Source organism: Scyliorhinus torazame, chromosome 3 (genome assembly GCF_047496885.1).
Source record: "Scyliorhinus torazame isolate Kashiwa2021f chromosome 3, sScyTor2.1, whole genome shotgun sequence".
In the NCBI taxonomy this organism is placed as follows: Eukaryota; Metazoa; Chordata; class Chondrichthyes; order Carcharhiniformes; family Scyliorhinidae; genus Scyliorhinus; species Scyliorhinus torazame.
The window spans coordinates 194,567,209-194,593,617 of NC_092709.1; the positions used below are offsets into that span (position 1 = coordinate 194,567,209).

At 49.0% G+C, this 26,409-nt stretch overlaps 1 protein-coding gene across 2 annotated transcripts in view; it reads left to right on the top strand.

Moving 5' to 3' along the window:
- The window catches only part of LOC140408873 (uncharacterized), a 98,371-nt gene extending 80,541 nt beyond the window's left edge, over positions 1-17,830 (top strand). For both annotated transcript variants that reach the window (XR_011940229.1, XM_072496688.1), the window contains one exon: positions 17,668-17,830. Coding sequence is in view for 1 of the 2 variants with exons in the window: in XM_072496688.1 (XP_072352789.1) it covers positions 17,668-17,724 (57 nt within the window). In the remaining variant the exon portion in view is untranslated. The remainder of the gene's footprint in view (positions 1-17,667) is intronic.
- The last annotated feature ends 8,579 nt before the right edge of the window (positions 17,831-26,409 follow it).

Here is a 26,409-nt window from a genome sequence, read left to right on the forward strand (position 1 = left end):
AGTTATTGTGAAAAGCACCTAGTCGCCACATTCCGGCGCCTATTCGGGGAGGCTGGTACAGGAATTGAACCACGCTGCTGGCCTGCCTTGGTCTGCTTTCAAAGCCAGCGATTTAGCCCAGTGAGCTAAACCAGCCCCATTCAGGCGACATGGTGACACAATGGTTTTCGTTGCTCCCTCACAGTGCCAGAGTTCAATTCCAGCCTTGGGTGACTGTCTGTATGGAGTTTGTACATTCTCAGAGGACGGACGCTCAGAGGACTGACGCACAGAGGACGGACACACAGAGGACGTACACACAGAGGATGGACACACAGAGGATGGACACACAGAGGACGGACACATAGAGGATGGACACATAGAGGACGGACACACAGAGGACGGACGCACAGAGAACGGACGTACAGAGGACGGACACATAGAGGACGGACACACAGAGGACAGATGCACTGAGGACGGACACACAGGGAACGGACACACAGAGGATGGACACACAGAGGACGGACACATAGAGGACGGACACATAGAGGACGGACGCACAGAGGACGGACGCACAGAGGACGGACACATAGAGGACGGACACACAGAGGACAGATCCACTGAGGACGGACACACAGGGAACGGACACACAGAGGACGGACACACAGAAGATGGAAACACAGAGGACAGACGCACAGAGGACAGACGCACAGAGGACGGACACACAGAGGACAGACGCACAGAGGACAGACGCACAGAGGACGGACACACAGAGGACGGACACACAGAGGATGGACACACAGGGAACGGACACACAGAGGACAGACGCACAGAGGACGGACACACAGAGGACGGACACACAGAGGATGGACACACAGAGGACAGACACACAGAGGATGGACACACAGGGAACGGACACACAGAGGATGGACACAGAGGACAGGCACACAGAGGATGGACACACAGAAGAAGGGCAACAGATGATGGCACACAGAGTACGGACGCATAGAGGATGGATACACAGAGGACGGACACACAGAGGATGGACACACAGAGGACGGACACACAGAGGATGGACACACAGAAGACGAGCACACAGAAGACGGGCACACAGAGGACGGACACAGAGGATGGACACACAGAGGATGGACACACAGAGGATGGACACACAGAGGACGGACACACAGAGGACGGGCACACAGAGGACGGACACCCAGAGGATGGACACAGAGAGTATGGACACAGAGAGGACGGACACACAGAGGACGAGCACACAGAGGACAGACGCACAGAGGACGGACATACAGGGGACGGACACACAGAGGACAGACAAAGAGGATGGACACACCGAGGACGGACGCCCAGAGGATGGACACACAGAGGACGGACACAGAGGACGGACACACAGAGGATAGACGCACAGAGGACGGATACACAGAGGATGGACACACAGAGGATGGACACACAGAGGACGGACACACAGAGGACGGACACACAGAGGACGGACACACAGAGGACGGATACACAGAGGACGGATACACAGAGGACAGACACACAGAGGACGGACACACAGAGGACGGACACACAGAGGACGGATACACAGAGGACGGATACACAGAGGACGGATTCACAGAGGACGGACACACAGGACGGACACAGAGAGGACGGACACAGAGAGGACTGACACACAGAGGACGGACGTACAGAGGACGGACACAGAGGACGGACACACAGAGGACAGACACACAGAGGATGGACACAGGGAGGACAGACACACAGAGGATGGACACACAGAGGACGGGCACACAGAGGACGGACACACAGAAGACGGGCACACAGAGGACGGACACGCAGAGGACGGACACATAGAGGACGGACACACAGAGGATGGACACACAGAGGACGGACACACAGAGGATGGACATGCAGAGGACGGACACATCGAGGACGGACGCACAGAGGATAGACACACAGAGGACGGACACACAGAGGACGGACATGCAGAGGACGGACACACAGAGGATAGACACACAGAGGACGGACATGCAGAGGACGGACACACAGAGGACGGACACACAGAGGACGGACATGCAGAGGACGGACACATAGAGGACGGACGCACAGAGGATGGACACACAGAGGACGGACACACAGAGGACGGACTCACAGAGGACGGACACATAGAGGACGGACACACAGAGGATGGACACACAGAGGACGGACACACAGAGGACGGACATGCAGAGGACGGACACATAGAGGACGGACACACAGAGGATGGACACAGAGAGGACGGGCACACAGAGTACGGCTACACAGAGGTCGAGCACACAGAGGATAGACGCACAGAGGACAGACACACAGAGGATGGACACACAGAGGACGGACACACAGAGGACCGATGCACAGAGGACGGACATACAGGCGACGGACACACAGAGGACGGACACACAGAGGACCCTCGAACAAGCCGAGGATGAATGATTGGGCCAGGATGAACGAGTCATGTACACTGCCTGGGTACCAGGCGCAGACGTGCAGGATCTTCATCTGTTGGTCACAGACTACCTGCACGTTCATGGGTAGGTCCCGTTCCTGTTCATGAACATCGGCCTGTTATGCGATGGTGGCCGCATGGCGACGTGCACCCCATCGATGACCCCCTGGACCATGGGTATCCTGCAACTGCAGCGGAAGCTGTTGCCCGGGCATCCTGGTGGGCACGGGGAACTGAATGTACCGGTCCACAAGGGCATATAGAGCATCAGTCACTGCACAGATGCACCTGTGCACCGATGCCTGGGAGATGCCAGACAGAGCCCCACTCGGAGACTGGAATGACCCCGTGGCATAGAAGTTCAGGGTGGCCGTCTCCTTGGTGGCCACAGGGAGAGGGTGTCCTGCCCCCAGTCCCATGCGGTGCCAGGTGTGCCTCAGGTGGCATATGTGGGCGACGGTTTCCCGGCTCATCGGGAGTCTCCTCCTGCATGCCATGTCCGGGAAGTCCTGGAAAGACAGGCGGCACCGGTACACACGAGGCTTCATTAGGCGCCTCTGTGGCACCACCTCCTCCTCCCCATTGGCATCCTCCCCCTGTGGCTCCTCCTCATCGTGGTCCTCCTCCTCCTCCTGCTCCTTCTCCACCTGTCGGGCGGGCGGCCCTCCAGGCTGAATGGCTGGAACCTGCCCCTCTGCGGCCCACACCTCTGCTGCAGCCGCCGCCTCCTCACTGAGACATCCCTGCTCTGGCTCCCACAGGGCTTCATGCAGGGCAGCGGCGCCCGCCACGGCGGCTAACAACGCTGGAAGATGGCCAAACATTATGATCTGCATTGGGGGGCGGTCAACAAAGTTCCACCATGGCGCATAACCTCCTCCATAACCAGGTGCCATGGGCTACATGGCCGCCCTAGTTGGCAACTCGCGCCCCAGTCAAGCATGCCCCCCCACACCCGCCCGTCTGCTCGGTGCCACAACACCTGTCACCCATTCCTCCTGTCAGGGCACAGTTTAATTGCACTGCCCTCAACGGGGGCTGCCGTGGGTGCTGCCCTAGACCTACCTGCCAGTGAATGCCGCCGGATGGGTGTGTGGGGCCCCGTGGAGGCACTCATCCGAATGGCCGAGAGGCCTGGGCTGAGGCAGCGACTGAGGTGAGTGCCCATCAGCATGGCCGCCGTAATGGCGTCCGCGGCGTTGGCACCGCCCTGTCATGGCGGGTCATTGCCGACTGCCGTGGTTGTTTTCCCAACCGCCCACCCGCAGCCATGGCCGTGCCCGTTCCTCCAGCCCGAGGTCCCTGCACACCGAGCCCTACCTCCTCCGGTTGAGCGTCAGCCAGCATGACTGGTTTGAAGCAGATTACTTGAACGCCTCGGGTTACGCCAGCGGGACTTCGGCCCATCCAGGCTGCAGTATTGTTGGGGGCCCGGAGAATCGCACGCCGGGCTCCTCTCGTGATTCTCCGGGCCGCGCGGCACCCGCCGCGTTTGCGCAGTTTTCGTGGGTTCGGAGGTTCGCGTCCCAGCGTCGGAACGGTGCCGCGTGCCATTTCGGCGTCACACCTATTCTCCGAGCCGGCGCGGGCTCAGAGATTCCCACCTATGTATTTTTAATATCTTCGGAAAGGCTTGTTACAAATGGCGATTTTCCTTTTAATGTCCTGAGCAGACAGGCAGGCTACTTCCAGCCTTGGGCGGCTACGTGCATGTTGACAGCCAAGGACGGAGTTCACCTGACCCCCTTGGCTCTATCTTGTTACAATCCAGGATGCTCATTCTCCATGTTGTTTTAAAGAACATAAAGTGTTCATTTTTCCACACATCCTTGGGTACTTCTGTGTGGGCCTGACACTGACCACACAAATTCTGCAATAATTTTGGGAGCTTCAGCTGTATTGGTGAGTGGAGTGGGGGAGATTTAATGGAGGTGTCAGGGATCTTGCCTGCTGGTGAAAGAGCCAACGGAAGACCCATGTTTCCTCCTCCCTGAAGGCCTGCAGGTATTAAGTGCATCTCAGGCATTTAGGTGGCCACCAATGCGCCTTCCTTAGGATCATTGAGGCTTGCAGGGGGGACAATCTGCCCACCAGGAGCAATCAGCCTGTTCGAGACCAGCAACTCTTTTGCTCAGCAGCGTAAGGGATGTGGCCGCTGCTGCGGAAAGACATCCACTGGAGGAACAGGATTGAGGAACGATCCAGGTCATATGTAAATAATGGCAGGAGGGGTTTCATGGGCGGGAGTCGTGGTTGAGGAGGGAGCGGATTAGCAGCAAAGATGGGGGAAGGGCCTGGCTCTTCCCGATGTCAGATCCTTTGACCAGGCACCGAATGCCTTTGAATGATAAACCCCATTTCTCCCCCACAAGGTTTACTTGCCATGCACGCCACATGACAAAAGGCCTGCCTTAAATGATTCTTCATTGGCCACCTAAAATCCTCAATTGGCAAATCAATGGGAAGTCCAACCCTGAGATATCCCATCCCAGATTAACATTTGACAGAGGTGGGAAAGCCGCAGGTTGCTAGCTCACCACCCTCCCATTGATTAAATGCTCTCTCTGCCACAGATGCTCTCTAAACACCAGAAGGGCGGACCATCAAATTCCCCCAGTGTCTCTGGATCTGCACTGTGGCAGGAAGATAATAATAATAATCTTTATTGTCACAAGTTGGCTTACATTAACGCTGCAATGAAGTTACTGTGAAAAGCCCCTCGTCGCCACATTCCAGCGCCTGTCCGGGTACACAGAGGGAGAATTCAAAATATCCAAATTACCTAAAATGGTGAAAAGCTGAGCAAAGGGGAAGCTCTGCGTTATGTTTTCTGCCATTTTGGAAATGACTCTTCCTGTATGTCGCCCCAGCTGAGTGCCCTGCAACAGAATTAATCTGTAAGTGGGACTGTAGCCCACTGGTGCCCAGTGTCTCATCATATGCAGATCCTGACTCTTCATTAGTCTCTCGGGCAAGTGCAATTCCAATATCTGGTGGTTACAATTGCCGGATTAAGGGACATGGCCTCTTCATCAATGCTGTACTTTTGTTCTGTCTCTTCCTCCGAGGTGTGCTGTAACTGGTCAGATGGCAGTTCTTTGGTGTCTGAAAGCAGGGTGGCAGAAAGAGATTGGGACAAGGGAAGGGGACTGAGTTGTAAAGCAAGAAGTCTGTGTTCACACCATCAGCCAGTTACTCCAATAGAGAGTAAAATCAGTTAGTGTAAAAATAATACAGCTAACACCATCCGCTCTCCAATAGGCTGGTGTAGAGGGTGCCGTCTTCGCTACTCCACTACTGGGCCGATATCTGGGGTTTGAATATCTGTGTGTGTCTCTCTTCAGCTGGCACTGAAACTTCAGAGGCCAGGGGATGTCGCACTGGGACACTTCCACTGAAGAGAGCACTGATTCAAGCCTGCTGTTTATTCCTAACCGACAGCCTGAGACTTATATCACACAGATCTCCAGACCCCTACCAATACCCAGGTGATTCTCTCTCTTGCCGGTGGTACAACCCCCACCCGGTTCCTACTCCACTAGAGTAGCCTTCCCAAGAGAGAGAATAGGACACTGCTGTTTATTTCCTAACCAGCAGTCTGTCCTGAGTGAACCGCTCAAGATGACCCTCGATTCTTGAACCCGGAATTAAGGTGAGGAGTATTTTTAACAATGACTTGGTCAGAGATCGCTGGTGAAGGATTGAAGAATTTAAACGACTCCAATTAGCATCAAATCAAGATTTATTGTAAAACCCAGGTCAAAATCATCAACAGAAGAAACACAATAAAATCTTATGCTCTAATACAACTAAGTCTATTCAAAAGTAATATAGCGGACACAACGAAAATTCTTACGGTTACACAGGTTTTAGCAAAATCACAAGGCACAAAACAAGTTTCCTTCCCCAAAGCCTCAACCACTATTAAAATCAAGGGAGCTTCGCAAGCTGCTGCGGGTTACTTACGGTCACAGGCTGCAGAGGTCAAGTCAGGGGTGCAGAGGTCGAGCCAGGAACGAAGAGACCCCCAATTGAAAACACAGCCCCTTTTATATTGCTTTACCTGGCTTTGTTCTGTGATCGGCCAGCCCCTTTTGCATTGAAAAGGTAAGTTTTAAAGTTCCCGCTGGTCCCGCCCCCTTTGAGCCGGTCAGAGCTGTCGAGATGGGAGTACCTCCCCTAGGTCCGCCTCCAGTCTGTTTTTTGAGATAACGAGGTTGAGCTCCCTTGAAGATTTTCAAAGACTTCCATCTGCTCCGGAGATGCTGCTATGTTGATGGGGTGTTGATTGGATTCTGCTCTGGTGGAGGCCAGGTCATTTACATTTGCATGGGGCTATGACCATCCCATTGTCCTGCTTGCATGCAAGCCTCCTGTGTATTCCCGTGCCCCTTTGTCTGTGTCTTGATGTTATCTTGTTGTCTGGCTCCTTCTTCCTTGTAGCTCCTAGGGGGGTGTTTGTAAATATTTATGTGCTTATGTCCCCACTCAGCTCAGCGGGCCAAGCCTGCTGGGAAAACTGGTTCTGTTCCCTTGGCTGGAAAGTCAGTTTACAGTCTCTGAGTTTCTCCAAAAGGGCCGAATTGCCCGAAAACCTTACAGATGCCCCTTCGATACGTCCCTACCTGCTTGGACCGTATCGACACAGGTGAAGGGCAATTATTTCCTTTTGTGTGGACCGTAGGTCCCCCCCCCAACAACATGCGAAACTACAAGTCCCAAGACAGTTCCCTTAATCTAGGCTACCCCTGATTTCAATGAAAGGGAAAGACAAGACCATACTTAATTCAAGCAGACAGTAACATATACACATTGCACCGGAACCCCAAACGTAAGGGTCCCTGTACATATATCCCACTCAAGTACACATTTCACCGGAACCCCAAACGTAAGGGTCCCTGTACATATATCCCAGTCAAGTAACTGGGACCCGCGAATCCATACAACTATTTACAATTGCATTTGTTTATTTCATCAAGGATCCTCCTTTCTTGGCTGCACTTCGCTTCTTCCCGTTGAGGGCTCTTCATTTATCCTCCATCGTCGATACCTGCAGCTGAAAGGTTTAGTCCAACTGAGGCGGCAGCATAATGTACCCCCTGTACAACATTTCCTTTGTGGGGGCAAACACTAAACCATTCTCAGGCTCCCCCCTGGTGGTGATCGGACAGTTGTGAGGGTCGATCGGTTGGGCTGTGGGCAGGGGTCGCTTTACCTGAACCAGCAGTTCGGTAGCTTCTACAGTCATCCCTTCCCTGGGCGTTACACATCCCTCCCCACTGCGGTCAATTTATCCCGTTCCCTGGGTTCTGCCACCACCTTACAAAAGTGATTAATGCCCCTTGTGGACATGCCTTGGTAGATCCCCATGAACACAAATAAATGCCCTGGTCAGAAGCCCACCCCTTATCCCCGCAAACGGTGATCCTACCCGGTGACCCCGTGATGGTCCGTTAGGTGTTGTCCAGTCCGTTCCCAGTCCGAGGACCGATCCCTCATGTCCAGCCTCAGCTTCCTGGGCCACCACCGTCTCCCCAAAGGAACGTCCCCCTCACAGGTTGAACACACCCGCCTGCCCTCAGTCACCCTAACCCGGTCAGTCGAAGGACTCTTCTGTCTCGCCTCTGCGGAGTTCTCCCGGTCCCACCATCGCCAAGATCAGCAAACTCCACATCGTCGGGTGCCCCATCTGTAAAACCAAAACACATTCTTGCCTCTACAGCCCTACCTACCTTGAAGTGCATGGGTGCTATCCGGTGGCGGCAGCAGCTTCTGCTTTGAAGTTGCCGCAGCCTGTCTGGGGTTCTGTGTTTACAGCCCGGCTCCCCAGGGTCCTAGTGCCTGCCGCTATCCGGTGGCAGCAGCAGCTCCTGCTTTGAAGTTGCCGCAGCCTGTCTGGGGTTCTGTGTTTTACAGCCCGGCTGCACCAGGGTCCTAGTGCCTGGTGCTTCATCATTTTACCCTTGCACCAGGCGCTTCTGTGTTCCCACGATCCTAAATACTTCACACACAACTACACACTAATTAGAACTAGCAGGGGGAAAGAAAAAGGAATATGATATATACAATGCCACCCGTCTCCGGGTGGCCAAATTAAAACTGTGCCCCGCTAAACTGGGGCAGTCCACCTGTTTGGTCCAACGGCTCGGGCCAGACCGTCCCCTCCCGGGGGTTCGGGCTGCCCCTTGCCTCTCCTTTCCCAACAGGGTTCGGTGATCCCTCATCGCTCCCTTCTACTCGGGCCCCCTTACTGCGGGACCGGGTGACAGGGAGGTGTGATGGGGACCATCTTACCGGGGGCTTGGAGACCCGATTGCTCCTTCGTCCCCTGACTGGTTCCCAAACCCAAGGTGATACCTCCACTTCCTCCGCCTCCTTAGCCTCTATACTAAGGCAGGCTACCTGACCCACAGGTAAGGGCTTGGGAATCGTTCCTGTCCCTGGGCTGGGTGCTTGCAGCACGGTCGGTCTCTTTGGGACTGCCCCTTCGGGACAGCACCTTGTCACCGGTTGTGTGACCGTGGAGTCAGGGACCTCCCCCACCGTCGTTAATTCTACGGGGGGTTTCTCCACTACCACCCCCCGTCTTCCCCCCACCTTGCTCTTTTTTGTCCTTATGGGGTGGAACAATTTAAATTGACTGATGTGGCGTTCGCATGGGTCCCACCTTAAGGGATTTAAACTGCAAATAGCCGCTGGGGCAGCCTCCAGAATGGGACCCTGCACCTGGACCGGACCAGGGTCTGGGGCTAGAACTACCCCTGCGCTCCCTTTTTCCTGAGGCTGCTCCCTGGGTAGTCATACGGGTTCTTGTGGTGTGGGTGCGGGCAGGCCCTGGCCCGTTGCCATTGCCACCTGTCCCGACCCAGCTGCTAGGCTCTGCAAAAAGGCTAAAAGTTTCTTTACCTCGAAGGTTTCCGGGGCAGCTGCTCCTGCCGCCGGGGTCTGACTCTCTACTGCGGGAGCCCTCTCCTCCTTGCTAGGGTTTTTACATTCCCTCTTGAAATGCCCGGCCTTCCCACACCCGTAGCATAAGTATTTCTCATGCTTCCACTCTCTCTTAGGGGCTGCTGGCGCGATTTCATGCACCCTACCCTTAAGGGGCTTGTCCTCACCCCTCTCCCCATTACGATATGCAAGGGTGAGTTTCCTAAGGACCTCTGCCTCATTAAGGTCCGGACTCTGCGGGTCGAACCAGTGTTCGGCCTTTGCCCTAACGTGAGGGAGACAGTTAGCTACGAGGGTCTTCAGCCAGTGGGCTGTTCTCTCATCTAAATTCTTCCTATCCGCGGGAGCCCCACACGCCTCCACATAGACAGTCCACAGTCTGTCTGCGAACATGGTGGGAGATTCCCCTGGTTGCTGTTTGGTTTCCCCCACCCTCATGAAAGGGCTCCCCAGATTCAAACCCATTGCCTCCAGAACAGCAGTCTGTGCTGCCGCCCAGGTGTCAGGTCTTCCCCCATTCCCAGAGGTCACTGTCCTGCATAGCTGGGCATCTAGGGTTATCAGGAGCATCTTTATTTGCTCCCCTTCGTCGCAGTCATTGATGTTGGCAGCCTGTTCCACCTCCATAAAATGCAGCGACGGATCCCCCTTTGGAGTTAGTCTGGGAACGTGGGCCACCATCCCCCTGAGCGCGGATGCCCCATGAGGAACGATAATGTCGCCCTCAACCGGTCCCCTGTTTGCCATCCCCGCCGGGGGACCATACCTTCTTTGCCTGACAGGGCACATCTGCCCTACCTGGGGTTCCTGCTCCTCCTCCCCACTGTCCAGCTCTCCTGCCTCGTTGGGTAGCCCCCCTGTCCCCGGGCTAACTACCCATATAGGAGACGCCGCTATCTGGGGATACACCACTGACCCCCCTTGGACCTGCCCCTGACCGGGCGGTCTAAACCCTACCTGCTGACCCGGCCCCATCACCGGCATCCCAGGCAGCGGTCTGTCCCCATCCCATGGTGACCCACATACGAAACCAGGCGGACACGCCGCCAGCTGGGGGTACCCTGCCGACCCCCCTTGGACTTGCCCCTGAACGTGCAGTCCGATCCCCCCCTGCCGGCCCGGACACAATCCCGGTGCCTCAGGAGGCGGTCTATTCCCCTTGGCCTTTGGGGAATCATCCGCTGCGAGGAGCACCTTGCCCCTAGGGAACCCCCCTGGACCTACCAGGTGTATCTGTCCCCTGAACCTGGACAAGGCCTCCTCCAACTCCGTTATTCGTGCCTGGCACGGCCCATGGGCACAGTCCCCTACTTCCTCGCGAGCCACTCGGTACGCTGCCTGGATGTCCCGGAACTTCCCCTCCAGCTTCCTACACTGCTCTGTACTCCGAGCATAGAGTTCCTGGAGCCTCCGTTCCTTTTCTTTACCCTCCACTATCTGGCAGTGGAGATAGTCCTTCTCACACCGGTTAGACTCGCTTTCCTGTTTCATTTCTGCCATTTCTTCCCGCAGTCGTTCCGCTGCGCTAGCGCTGTCCCCTGCGCTGGCCCTCACTTCTCTCAACTCCTGCTCTAACTCTTCGACCCTATCCTCTGTCTTGACTACCTGCTCGGACAGGCAAACCAGCCAAACTGCCTTCTCCAAGTGCCTTTTGTGCGCCTTGCTTTCTGTCCATGCAGCCGCTGCCATTACCGGTTGCTCCGCATTGATCAATTCTGAGACCCAAGGTTTGGTGAGGTTGACCTTTTGCCACAAATATGAGGATATTCTCTCCTCCATTTTGCTTCGTTCCCTCACCCCCTCTGCCAAGTCACATACTCCAAACCACCGGGCTCCTGCCGCGGTCGCCATTGTAGAGGGTGCCATCTCCGCTACTCCACTACTGGGCCGATATCTGGGGTTTGAATATCTGTGTGTGTCTCTCTTCAGCTGGCACTGAAACTTCAGAGGCCAGGGGATGTCGCACTGGGACACTTCCACTGAAGAGAGCACTGATTCAAGCCTGCTGTTTATTCCTAACCGACAGCCTGAGACTTATATCACACAGATCTCCAGACCCCTACCAATACCCAGGTGATTCTCTCTCTTGCCGGTGGTACAACCCCCACCCGGTTCCTACTCCACTAGAGTAGCCTTCCCAAGAGAGAGAATAGGACACTGCTGTTTATTTCCTAACCAGCAGTCTGTCCTGAGTGAACCGCTCAAGATGACCCTCGATTCCTGAACCCGGAATTAAGGTGAGGAGTATTTTTAACAATGACTTGGTCAGAGATCGCTGGTGAAGGATTGAAGAATTTAAACGACTCCAATTAGCATCAAATCAAGATTTATTGTAAAACCCAGGTCAAAATCATCAACAGAAGAAACACAATAAAATCTTATGCTCTAATACAACTAAGTCTATTCAAAAGTAATATAGCGGACACAACGAAAATTCTTACGGTTACACAGGTTTTAGCAAAATCACAAGGCACAAAACAAGTTTCCTTCCCCAAAGCCTCAACCACTATTAAAATCAAGGGAGCTTCGCAAGCTGCTGCGGGTTACTTACGGTCACAGGCTGCAGAGGTCAAGTCAGGGGTGCAGAGGTCGAGCCAGGAACGAAGAGACCCCCAATTGAAAACACAGCCCCTTTTATATTGCTTTACCTGGCTTTGTTCTGTGATCGGCCAGCCCCTTTTGCATTGAAAAGGTAAGTTTTAAAGTTCCCGCTGGTCCCGCCCCCTTTGAGCCGGTCAGAGCTGTCGAGATGGGAGTACCTCCCCTAGGTCCGCCTCCAGTCTGTTTTTTGAGATAACGAGGTTGAGCTCCCTTGAAGATTTTCAAAGACTTCCATCTGCTCCGGAGATGCTGCTATGTTGATGGGGTGTTGATTGGATTCTGCTCTGGTGGAGGCCAGGTCATTTACATTTGCATGGGGCTATGACCATCCCATTGTCCTGCTTGCATGCAAGCCTCCTGTGTATTCCCGTGCCCCTTTGTCTGTGTCTTGATGTTATCTTGTTGTCTGGCTCCTTCTTCCTTGTAGCTCCTAGGGGGGTGTTTGTAAATATTTATGTGCTTATGTCCCCACTCAGCTCAGCGGGCCAAGCCTGCTGGGAAAACTGGTTCTGTTCCCTTGGCTGGAAAGTCAGTTTACAGTCTCTGAGTTTCTCCAAAAGGGCCGAATTGCCCGAAAACCTTACACTGGTTAGATTAAAATTGCCTGCATTGTAACAGTCAGGCAAGGGAAGGCAAAGTGAAATATCTTACTAATGCACTTGAATAAATCTTATCCATAGCAGTCAATGTTCACGATAATACAGTGCACCATTAGAGGATAACAATGATTCTATCTGTTACTTATCTATTATCATCCAAAAATCACCTTAGCTAACAGATGGACTTTGAAGCCATTTATTGAAAAGTAATTTTGTTTTCATTGTAGCCAAGAAAACCCTATTGCAGCATAGCTAACCATTTTGCATGAATATCAATTGATCTACCCAAGAATTACCCAGAATGAAAGTCCACAGCAATAATTTTCATTACTTTGGTATGATTCCAAGTATTTGTCTGTGATCCATATTGCTAAATAGCAGCATTTATTTGATGCTATTCTATCTTCTGTTAAATTTCCATGCAACTGTAAAATGGGGCAGAATTGTATGGTCCCCTGTGTTACTTGTAAATGTGCCAATCACATGATTAGAATTTGTAAAACTTTAATCTTGGTTCTTTACTTGAAGATAAAATGATATACAAATTCTTACCCTCGTTCTGTCCATAATTTTACATGGAGCGAGGCCTAAGGTAGCTCCTCTGCCTTTGCCCAAATTGAGACCAATTGTTGGTCACCTTTTTTAAATTCATTTTTACGGGATATGGGCGTCGCTGGTTAGGCCAGCTTTTATTGCCCAGCCTGAATTGCCCTTCAGAGGGTTATGGGGAGCTGCCTTCTTGAACCGCTACAATCCCTGAGATGTAGTTACACCTACATTGAGTTTGGAATGTGCTGCCTAAGGAACCTTGGTGAGTTCATGCAGTGCATCTTGTAGATGGTACACACGGCTGCCACTGTTTGTCGGTGATGGAGGGATTGAATGTTTGTGGAAGGGCCAGCAATCAAGCTGGCTGCATTGTCCTGGATGGCTACAAGCCTCTTGAGTGTTGTTGGAGCTGCACTCATCCAGGCAAGTGGAGAGCATTCCTTTACACTCCTGACTTGTCCGTTGGAGATGGTGGACAGGTCTTGGGGATCAGGAGGTGAGTTACCCACTGCTTCCTGAATGGCCTCAATTTTGAGGCTGGCTGGCCGAATTCAAGAATAAAGCCTTGTAGGATACCCTGTTTGGGTTTCGGCTCCCTCAAGGATCCCTTTCCATATCAGATGACGCCCTAAAGGTCTGTCCCTCACAGATGCTCCCTCCTTGTCTGGCCTCTCCATCAAGAACGCCACCCAACTCTACCCATTCCTTTCAGTATCTAAAAGTCCTGCCCATGGAATTTTATCCACTCCCTGGTTTTAGAGGGCAGGATTTTTTGGCTGCTTCTGCTCATGGGATATTCCAGTCCCGCGGTCGGCAATCCCCCACAGTGGGTTCCCTTACAGCGGATGGTGTGAAAAGCTGGAAATCCCAATGGCATTCACCTCCACCACGGCATTGCACGCTGCAGGGGGGGGCGGGGGGGTGGGGGTGGGGGGGGGGGTGGGGGTGGGGGGGGGGGAGACCCGGGAGACCCGGCCCTGAGTAGTTGAAACAAAAGTTAACTGACAGTTGGTCTGTGGTCACTCTTTCAGCTGGATTTGTCCAGCTAAAGAAGTGTTTTTTGCAAGCCAAGCTACATTTACAGGCAGTTCATACTTTTAGCGTACCCATGCCTATCGGTGTCACAGCACACCAACATTTCCTAAATTAATCATCTACAGTCACTTCAAAACATTAAATGCTTGATAATTAAGTATTGAATGAACTAAGTAGATTGATATGCCAGCATACCTACAGTCTTACGATGTACTTACAGCTAAAAGACAAAAACAGTCAGGCAGTTCACATGAATATGGTATTACTCAGTAGTTCAACAATGTTATCGATTTTTATGTGTGAAATATTGAATCGGAATATTGAAAATAGTGAAAATATTCAAAATGTCTACAATAATCATATGCTTGAATGGTTTGTATGGCCTGTCTTAACCTTATTACAAAACTGGAAGCTGTATTGTTACAAGATTTTGATTGATAATTATATAAAGAATGAGGCGGTTGTGATTTCCAAGTATTTGTCTCAATCTCTTGTTTAAAACCATGACAGATCTGCGAAACCACTGGGGAAATTGTGTAAATGGCAAAAATTCTCTAACAAGTTGCACAAATATTAACATAGCTTTCTTTCTTTAAAATGATTCAGTCTTTGACTTTTTTTAATGAGTTTGGGGACAGAGGAAGAACCAGGTGTATGATGATCCATGGTAGGTTACTTTCTGTGGTTTATCTCACTCATCTCCTCCTCTTCCTTTCCACTTTCTTATTTAACTCATTTTGCTTTACGTCTGGATGTTTCTGGGGGAACAATTCATTAAAAAATATAGTGAGGCAATATGTGGACTTGCCTTTTCTCACATAGGAAGGTAAATGAAGTTAAGATGCACATCAGTCATGATTTAATTGAATGATTGAACAGAGTTGAGGCGGTATATAGACTACAATTGTTCCTCTGTTCCTATTTTCTCAGTCTCTGTCTGTCTTGTTGTGGATTATATTGATGGATGGACCTCGGGTAGGCCTACTATTACTGATAACAGAACCCAATCTTCTATCTATTATTGATTGCTGCAGGATCATTCATCCAAACAATGTTATTTCAGCCATGTATGTATCAGATGCAGTCCACTTGATTTTAAACTTTATCTCCAATTCACTTAACCTCCTGAAGAATGTGTCAGCAAGGAACAACTTTCCAGAGTCGAGTTTAAGTTGAGGAAGCCTATTTTAGCAAGGACACAGGGAGTCCACATCGAGTATGACAAGAACAAAGTTTTATTTAAAAACGATATATGCACAGTTCCCGGAAGACCCCTACCGGGCTCCTGCTTGGTCGGTGTCTTACAGGCACACCTTATATACGCTGGGTAATTGAGATACCCCACCCCTAGCAGGCGAGCTTATACTCCGCAAGGAACATGGGGAAGACAAGCATCCCCACCCCGTAGATCCCGTTCAGAATATTAAACCTATCGAATATCTGATTAATCATAAATTCTACATTATTGGTACTTCACTTATTGTCTTCTTTTGCCAGGGAGCAAGCAGCTTAGGAACCATTCTGCTCATTCAATGCATGTAGCCCACAACTCCATTTCTGAATCATATATTTCCCCAGCTCTTTCTGAAAGCTGTTAATCAGGATACATCAGCTGTTCATCTCAAAAGTTTGTTCACATAGACACAACTTTTGCTTAAAGAAACGATAATCACAAATACTTATTTTTAAACCCATGTCCTCCAATCCTGAGCTCACAGTCAAACATAACTAACCTACTTAAATCGATGCATTAAAAAAATTCTTTTACACAAAAACATTGCGACCAAATTGGAGAGTCGTAAAGAAAATAAACAAACACTCTAATGTTTGCAGCGAGCCAACAATGAAAAAATGTGCTTTAATTGCTTACTCAAATGATGCATAATTACATCGCCAGTTTGATTAACGATTGAAGGATATATCCTCCCAACAAAACTGAAATTTGATTTCCATATTGAAAAAATATTTTCAGTACTTTCCAATGAGCTAGATTTGTATTTCCTGGAACAAAACCAGAAAATACTGGGAAATCTCAGCAGGTCTGACAGCATCTGTGGAGAGAGAAGGGAGATAACGTTGCAAGCCTGGATGGTTCTTTATCAAAAGCTGACTATTTCCTGGATTTTATTTACAATTGCTTTAAGGCTCCTTGATAGTTATTATCAAAAAAAGGCACTTAATAATGAATATGTTTGAGCAAGTCATAAAAAATAATGGCCCATAACTTCCTGGAGGATTCGCCACTCTAAATCGCTGGGGCGCTGCACATGCGCTGTGTGATGACCCGTAAGTGCATGCGCGCTAAAAGCCTGTGGCATTTAAATGCCCAGCAGTTTTTGTTATGACAGCTTGAAGCCCTGCGCTGCTGGATGAAAATTCCAGCTGCAGCGCTAACTTGGGCCACAAACCTGGATTTTTTGGTGAGTTTTTACATCTTTTTATTTACACTGAAATTTTTCAGTCTAGCAGAGGCAGGGGACATCGGGAGACATATTTGTGGTTGGTGAAAGTTCTATATTGTTAGTGCTTAGCATTTGTAAATATGTTGAAACTGCAAATAAAATGAAAGGAAGATGTATTTTTATTCTTTTAAACTTTGGTTTTTCATGAGGCAATTAATTCCATTAAAAGAGTGCTTTACTGTATAAAGTGACTTTGAGTCACAGAAGGTGAAAGAATGATTTTTTAAAAACTTTGGTTATCATGAGGACGTTAATTTAATTAAAGGAACTATAATGAATAGAATGCAGTCGTCACTCACTAACGAGTAAGATTGTCTACCTAAGATACTCAGTGTTACTGGTCATGGGTTCTGTGGGTCATTGAGTGGCTGATGGACCCAATCAGAGAGCCGCATCTTCAATCATTCACTTGGCAGGAGTTTCCAAAAGGTGGGATCGGTCCTTGAACGTTAAATCGCGGATATTCCTTTCTCAGGCTCCTTTTCCGGTCCTCCTCTTGCCGCCGGGTGTTCTCAAAGAATTGTGACCCTTCAATCAGGAGGTTCCTCTCAGTAGGTCTCTTCTCAGCAAAGGTCTCCCAGGCATTGACGTCTATGTTCCAGTTCTTGAGGTAAGCCTACAAGGTGTCTTTGAAGAGCTTCCTTTGGCCTCCTCTTGTTCGGGATCCTTTCTTGAGCTGGGTGAAGAAAATTTGGCCGTCGGAACTCTGACATCCTAGCATATGGGCGGCCCTGTGGAGTTTGTTTTGGATGATCATGGCCTTGATACTGGTGTTATTGATTCCTTCAAGGACACTAATGTTAGCACGCCTGCCCTCCCAACTGATTCAGAGCTAAAGTACATTTGGATTTTGCAAAGCATTTTAAGATGAGTTGTTTATAAGTCTCCTTGATTTAATGTTCATTCTTAGATGGCTCAGTGATTAAATAATAAAGTTGAATGCTCAGTTAATTTATGCAAGCCTCCTGTAAGCTAATGTGTATTACTTGTCTGACAGGTATTGCAGCGAATCAATCATCCACCCTTAAGAGTGTACTACGAAAGGACATCCTGAAATGATGTCAGAGTAGATGTGTGCCAGGATACTGTGCTTCAGCAGCTGCTGCTTTCACACGTTGAGCTTGTCAATTAACAATTGTCAAAACTCGCCTCTTCCCCCACCATCCCTCCCCTCCCCCTCTCCCCTCCCTCCCCTTTACAAATAGAGGGGACCATGTGTTTAAATAAGAAAATATATTTTATTGCAAGAAATTTGTAAACATTGAGGTGGTTGTACGTCATTGTTCAGCTGATAAAGTTAAACATTGAGTTAAATTTTAACTGGTTTCAAAGTTTTGTATTTATAAAATTATTCTTGTTAATAAATGTTTTACATTAAACTTTACAAGAGTCACAAATGTCTCACTGAAACATCAGAACACAACATTTAATTGAGATAATTATACATGAATAAAATAATTAAAGTAAACAAGGTAGAAGCCCATTTAACACAGGTTACAAGATGGCACACTAATTTAGCACTGCTGCCTTACAACATGTGGTGAACCACTGTATTTTATTGTACATACTGTTCTTACTTATGGTACTTACTGTTCTTACTGTTTGTTACATGTCTGGGTTTGTCCCTGCTGGCTCCGCCCCTCGGGCTCGAGTATAAAGCTAGCTAACCTCCAGCCCTGCCCTCATTCTGGGACCGGCTGGCAGCAGGTGTCTTTTAGCTGATTAAAGCCACAGTTTACTCTTCCGACTCTCGTCTGCCGTCATTGATGGTACATCAATTTAATCAGCTAAAATCTTAAGATGGATCCATCACTCAAGCCTGATCGCCTGGAGCTGCACTCCCAAGCAGCCGACGCCACTGCCATGTTTGAACACTGGCTAAGCTGCTTCGAATCTTACATTGATTCCTCCGCTGCCGTCGCTGAGACCCATAAGCTGTGAGTCCTCAACTCCCGGGTGAGCCCGCAAGTTTTCCTTTTTATCAGAGACGCTAGCTCGTTTGAGGATGCGATAGCGCTGTTGAAGGGGCAGTATGTTAAGGAAGTCAACGAGGTGTATGCTAGGCATCTCCTTGCCATGAGGTGACAGCGCCCCGGAGAATCGCAAGCTGAATTTCTGTGCGCCTTGCGGGTACTCGGCCGGAACTGCAGTTGTAAGGCGGTATCGGCTGTCAAGCACACCGAATTGCTGATCCAAGGTGCCTATGTCGCAGGCATAAAATCCAAATACCTCCGACAGCGCCTACTAGAAAGGGGTTCACTCGACCTCCAAGACACAGTCCAACTCTCGGACTCATTGGAAGTGGCCTTCCATAACATGGATGCCTACACCTCCGACCACGCGGCACCCTCGTGGACGTCGTGGGCGCCGCCATCACCCGACCCAGGGGCGCCGCAAGTCTGTGCCGCGCCGTGACCCACCAACTCCGGAGGCCCGAAATGTTGCCCAGTGAGGAGCGCGATCTGCAACGGGTGCGGAAAGAAGGGCCACTTCTCTAAAGTCTGCCAGGCCCAACCTGTTTCTAAACCCAGCAGCGCTGCGTGTAGCCCGCGGGGACCGCCCCCGCCTTCCACGTCACCCGCCACGTGCGAGTCGTGGGGGCCGCCATGTTGGCCACCATCTTCGACGCCACCCGATACGTGCGAACCGTGGGGGCCACCATCTTGGAATCACCTCGCCACCTCCCGGAACCCCTGCTCACCAGATCATACGCTGGCCTCTGCTACCCTCAATCAGCCCACCCACCTCCCAAAGCTTGCCTCCATCACCCTCGACCAATCTCAACTTCATCACCTCACTAAATCCATGATGGCCGACCGGATCAACGACCACGAGATGACCTGCCTTTTCGACTCCGGGAGCAAGGAGAATTTCATTCACCCAGGTGCGGTACGGCGCTGCTCCCTCCCACTTTTACCCGCGACCTAGAAAATCTCCCTGGCTTCCGAATCACATTCCGTGGAAGTCCGTGTGTACTGTGTCGCAACCCTTACAGTACGGGGCGTCGAGTACAAATGTTTCACGCTCTACGTCCTCCCCCAGCTCTGCACTGCCCTACTACAAGGTCTAGATTTCCAATGCTACCTCAAAAGTCTTACCTTGGAGTTCGATGGACCCCTGCCCCCTCTCACCGTCTGTAGCCTCTCGACCCTTAAGGTCGCCCCACCACCACTCTTTGCTAACCTCACCCTGGACTGTAAGCCCGTCACCACTAGGAGCAGATGATACAGTGCTCGGAGCAAGGCCTTTATCAGGTCGGAGGTCCAGCAACCCCTGCGGGAAGGGATCATAGAGGCCAGTACTAGGCCCTGGAGAGCCCAAATGGTGGTCGTCAAAACTGGGGAGAAGCACCGGATGGTCATCAACTACAGTCAGACCATCAACCGGTACACGCAGCTCGATGCGTACCCTCTCACCCGCATATCTGACATGGTCAATCAAATTTCTCAGTACCGAGTCTTCTCCACTATTGACTTGATGTCCGGGTACCACCAGCTCCCTATCCGCCCGGAGGACCGCCAAAACACTGCCTTCGAAGCAGATGGCCGCCTCTACCACTTCCTCAGTGTCCCCTTCGGCGTCACCAATGGAGTCTCGGTCTTCCAACGGGAGATGGACTGAATGGTTGACCAGTACGGGCTGCGGGCCACGTTCCTGTATCTGGATAATGTCACCATCTGCGGCCATGACCAGAAAGACCCTGACGCAAACCTCCAACATTTCCTCCACACCGCCAAGCTCCTTAACCTAACATACAATAAGGAGAAATGCGTTTTCCGCACAACCCGCCTAGCCATCCTTGGCTACATTGTGGAAAATGGAGTCCTAGGGCCCGATCCCGACCGCATGTACCCTCCCCTGGAACTGCCACTGCCCCACTGCCCCAAGGCCCTGAAGAGATGCCTGGGGTTCTTTTCCTATTATGCCCAGTGGGTCCCCAATTATGCAGACAAGGCCCGGCCACTCATTAAATCCACCATTTTTCCCCTGACGGCTGAGGCCCGCATGGCCTTCAACCGCATCAAGGCAGATATTGCCAAAGCCGCGATGCACGCTGTGGACGAGTCCATCCCGTTCCAAATGGAGAGCGATGCGTCTGACTTTGCTCTGGCCGCTAGCCTCAACCAGGCGGGCAGGCCCGTGGCTTTCTTCTCCCATATCCTGCAGGGCTCCGAAATTCAACACTCCTCCGTGGAAAAGGAAGCCGATGCCATTGTGGAAGCTGTGCGACATTGGAGGCTTTACCTGGCCGACAGGAGATTCACTCTCCTCACTGACCAACGGTCGGTTGCCTTCATGGTTAACAATACGCAGCGGGGCAAGATCAAGAATAACAAAATCCTAAGGTGGAGGATCGAACTCTCCACTATAATTATGATATCTTGTATCGACCTGGGAAGCTCAATCAGCCCCCAGATGCCCTATCCATGTGCCAGGATATATTTTTTATAGATCTAAGGTTACTCTAGAATGTTTTCACTTTTGAATTCTAATTTATAATTAGCATTTTGCGTAAATTAACCTGACTATCAAAATTGCTGGGGGGGGGTGGGGGGCGTATTTTCTCTGCATACTGTTGCATTTATATTTCCAATGCTGCAGTTGCAAAATTAGCTATTTATAAATGTGTAACTTATGTTCATAAATTAATCTATTGACTCAGTCTGTCAATGGATGAACACCTCATATAATTTTCCCACAAGTTCAATAGCTTGTCCATGCTTAACCAGCCGATCCCAAGAAGACAGTTGTGGGGAGATGTTACAATTAGCACCAGTGCTTACTCGAGTTTCTCTCCAATCTTCCCACCTGCCGCCTCCAAGCTCATCTTGTCCATGCCTGACACACACCTCCTGCTTCCCACTAAAGAACAGGCGTGATTTATTGGGGAATAAAAGAGGCCCATTTTGGGCACGTTCAGCAGGGTGTTTCATGGCACCTGCAGCGCTGTGAATGAACCCACTATTGAAAGGTATTCTGGATTTGTTGGGATCTCGGCGAGAAAGCCCAGTCAAGCCGCACTTACATTCACAGGAAGAGATCAGGCGCCATTTTTAAAAGGCATCCTGATCTCTCAACCTCCCACCGTGGCCTCCGGACCGCTCCAACTTACCGATTAGGGGGTCCTCGAGCCCAGCTCACACGACCTCATAAGGCAGGGCTCCTTCACACTCAAGCCTGGCACCCTAGATGTGCCCCTGCCAGCCTGACAGTGTCACCTGAACACCTTGGCAGTGCATGTATGGTACTGCCAGGGTGTCTGGGTGACACTGGTGTTAAGTAATGGGTTGAGAGACATTGCAATTAGTTGTCTCATTTATGTTAAGTATCAATTAATTGACACTGATATGTAAAGGGGCTTCAGGTGGCCACTGTCAGGTGGTGTGTTAAGAGTTTTGTGCAGAGGCTGTGGAAGTGAAATAAATGGTGTTTGGTGAAAAGGAACAAGAACTTTAGACTCTTCATTTCACAGCAACTAAAAGTCTAACAATGGTAGCAGAGGATGGTTGCTGTGCAAATGTGAAGGTATGAAAGATACAACTTTTCCTGGTCAAACCAAGGAGTGAGTGAGAAGGAAAAAAAAAAAGATACATGGCTAAACCCAGGACAAAGATGGCTGGATATGACTATACCCCCTTATTTTCTGAAAGGGAATCGTACGACCAATGGAGAAGTGCAGTAGTTATGTGGACTAAAGTAACTGCTTTGGGAAAGAGAAAACAAGGTATGGCACTGGCTCTTTCTCTACCATATGGCAGTAAAATCCGAAACAAAGTTCTTTCTGAGCTGGAATTGGAAGAGTTAGACTCAGAAGAAGGTCTGGAGACTTTATTACATTATATGGATAAGATTTATAAGAAAGATGACTTATTAAGTGCGTATGAAGCATGGTCGGATTTTGATAAGTTCCGGAAAATGGAGGATATCTCCATGGAAGACTATATAATGGAATTTGGCAGACTATATAAAAGGCTGCAGAAACACAATCTGGAATTTCCACAGTCTGTGTTGGCCTTTAAATTACTTGACTGTGCTAGAGTGAGCAACATGGATAGGCTCCTGGTTTTGACAGGAGTTCAGTTTACTGATAAGGATACCTTATTCGAACAGATGACAAAAGCTTTACAAACGTTTCTGGGGAAACATTCGATTCTGATGGCTCTGATGACCCAAATAGGTCAGCCTGCAATAAGGCAGAATATGGAAGATACACTAGTAACAGGATGGCGAAATCGTATGGCTACGAATAGGGCTCAAGACTATAGACGGAGACGGAGACAAGGAAATTATGAAGACAGTAACCCAGTTAGAACCTACAATAGGAAGATGAACCCCAGAAATGCATGGGGCATGATATATCAATGTTTTGATGTGACTCCATTATGCTTTCAACTGTCCCAACTCGTTATGATAGAGTGTTTGAAGCGACACATGACACGGAAGAGTCAGAAGAGGAAAAAGATAGTGACCAGAAAGAAGGCATTGTCCTATTGACAAGCAGTTTTACTCCGGTAATGAGGGTGTTGGTTGCAGAATCCTCCAACTGTGCTGTATTGGACAGTGGCTGCACATCTACTGTGTGTGGAATTGACTGGTTAAAATGTTACCTGGACACTTTGAATGCTGAAAATTGTAACAAGGTTAAGGAATTTGAAAGTTCCACAAGTTTCAGGTTTGGGGATAATAATACTCTGAAGTCGCTGAAAAGAGTGGTGATCCCTGCTGGTTTAGCACACTGGGCTAAATCGCCGGCTTTTAAAGCAGACCAAGCAGGCCAGCAGCACGGTGCAATTCCCGTACCAGCCTCCCCGAACAGGCGCCGGAATGTGGCGACTAGGGGCTTTTCACAGTAACTTCATTGAAGCCTACTTGCGACAATAAGCGATTTTCATTTCATTTTCATATTGCCGGAGTGAATCATTTCATTAGCACGGATGTTGTATCAAGTGAGATACCTTTGCTTCTGAGCAGACCGTCGATGAAGAAATCACACATGAAACTGGATATGGAACAGGATAAGGCAACAGTTTTTGGAAAGACTGTGGACTTACAATTTACACAGTTGGGACACTATTGTATTCCATTACTGACAAATACTTTTTCAAGTAGAGAGGTTAAGGATGTGTTAATGGCAGTTGGAAATGGGACTTTAGCTGATAAAAAGCTTGTGGTATTAAAACTGCATAGGCAATTTGCACATTCGTCTCCTCGGAGGCTGAAAAATGTATTAAAGGATGCAGGGGTAAGGGATGACAACTATACTAAACTGATAGAACAGGTTAATGACTGCTGTGAAGCTTGTAGGAAGTACAGAAGGACACCAGCATGACCGATAGTAACCCAACCTTTGGCCAGGGATTTTAATGACATTGTGGCCATGGACCTTAAGATCTGGGATAAAGCAAATAATATATTTACTTTGCATTTTGTAGATTTAGCAACCAGATATAGTCAATCAACGATTGTACGAAGTAAAGAAAAGAGAGTAATTCTGGATCAAATCGTGGAAAAATGGATAGGGACAGGAATGGGTCCACCGGCAAAATTCCTTACGGACAATGGGGGCGAATTTGCTAATGATGAGTTTAGGGATATGTGTGAAAATATGAATATCAGAGTTATGAATACGGCTGCAGAAAGCCCATTTAGTAATGGTGTCTGTGAAAGAAATCATGCTGTCATCGATGACATGCTTTGGAAAATTTTGGTAGATCGATCAAATTGCAGGCTAAATTCAGCTTTAGCATGGGCTGTACATGCAAAGAATTCATTGAAGATGGTTGGGGGCTATAGTCCTTATCAATTAGTGTTTGGTAGAAATAGTAAAGTTCCGTCCATTTTGGATGACCAGCCTCCAGCTTGGGAGGGGACTACAATTAGCTCTGGTTTTGCTGAACATTTAACTGCATTACCTAGCAGTAGAAAAGCTTTTCTGGAAGCAGAAGTCTCTGAAAGAGTTCGCAGAGCTTTAAGACATAACGCACGGCCATCAGATGCCGTCTTTTAGCAAGGAGACATGGTATACCATAAAAGAGACAATTCTAATGAATGGAAAGGCCCAGGGAAGATCATAGGCATAGATGGCAAAACAATTATTTTGCAACATGGTAATCAAACTGTTAGGGTCTATTCATCAAGGATAATGGGTACAGATTACAAATTTTCAAATTTAGACAGAGCAGACAGACATGACAAAGAACCAGAGTCATCTGGTATGCATGTGTTACATAACTATGAGGACCAATTAACTGATATAGACAGGGTTTCTGTGGAGGAACACAACACTTCTGGTGAATTAAAACAAGCCATTTTTCCGAAAGGGCAACTGCCAAAAGTTGGTACAAAAGTGACATTCTTGCCTGAAGGGTCTAGTCAATGGAAGGATGCAACTGTTATTAGTAGAGCAGGGAAGGCCACTGGAAAGTATAAACATTGGTTGAATGGAAGGAGTCAAGACAATGGATTGGGAAAACGAAGTTCAAAAATGGAGGTCACAGAAACACAGTGCCAGTTCAGATAGTACATCGGATAGTGAACAGGTCTGCAGGAAAAGGTCGAGAACTATTGAAAGGACATCCCACAGCAGAAGGGAAAGATCAAGCAGTAGCAGTACAGAATGAGATACCAGGCAGGAGAGGGGACGTAGTTTGTCAAGATCTCGGAACATGAGTAAGACTACGAATACTAATAGGAGTAGAAGCCCACATGCACGTGAGATTTTGGTGGCTTCAAATAAATTAGATGATTAAGTTATTAAAGAAGCTAAACAGCAAGAATTGCATAGTTGGAGTGAATTTGGGGTATACACGGAAGTACCGGATAGGGGACAAAGAGCTCTATCCCACAGATGGATTGCACGGAAAAGGTTCTTCCAGGTGGAACTTATAAGGCAAAGGCCAGGCTTGTAGCAAGGGGATTTGAAGAAAACTTAGAAGATCAGGATTTAAGGGTAGATTCACCTACAGCAGGAAGGTTATTTTAAAGATCTTCTTGGCTCTATTAGCTACAAAGGCATTGGAGTGCAAATCTATAGATATAAAAGCTGCCTTTTTGCAGGGGCATCAGCTCCAGAGAGACCTTTTTCTCCGTCCTCCTAAAGAAGCAGCTAACACAGAAGGGGTACTCTGGAAGTTGAACAAATGTGTATATGGATTAAATGATGCATCTAGAGTCTGGTATTTTTCGGTAAGGTCAGTTTTGTTAAAGTTAGGCTGTTGCCAGTTGAAAGTAGATCCTGCAATGTTTTACTGGCACTATAAAGGAAATCTTTCTGGCATTTTTATGATGCATGTCGATGATTTTTTGTGGGGTGGGTCTAGTGATTTTGAAGCTATTGTAATCTCTGGTTTGAGGAAAGAATTCAGGGTTGGAAGTCAGGCTTCCGGTGCATTTAAATGTATTGGACTGGAAATTGGACAGACTAAGTTAGGGGCAACTTTACATCATCAATCTTATTTGGAAAGCAAAAAGACGCAATGGTTTCAAAGATAGAAAAAGAGCAACTGCGAAGTTTAATTGGGCAACTGAACAGGTTAGGTAGACAGACTAGACCGGACGTGAGTTTTGATGTCTTAGAGTTGAGTACAAAAATGAATGATCCCAAAGTGGAAGACATAATAAGAGCAAATATAGCATTGGCCAAACTAAAAATGCAGGAGTGTGTTTTGAAGTTCCCGGTTTTAGGTGACCTTAAGCACTTGAAACTCATAGTTTATAGTGATGCATCCTACGCAAATTT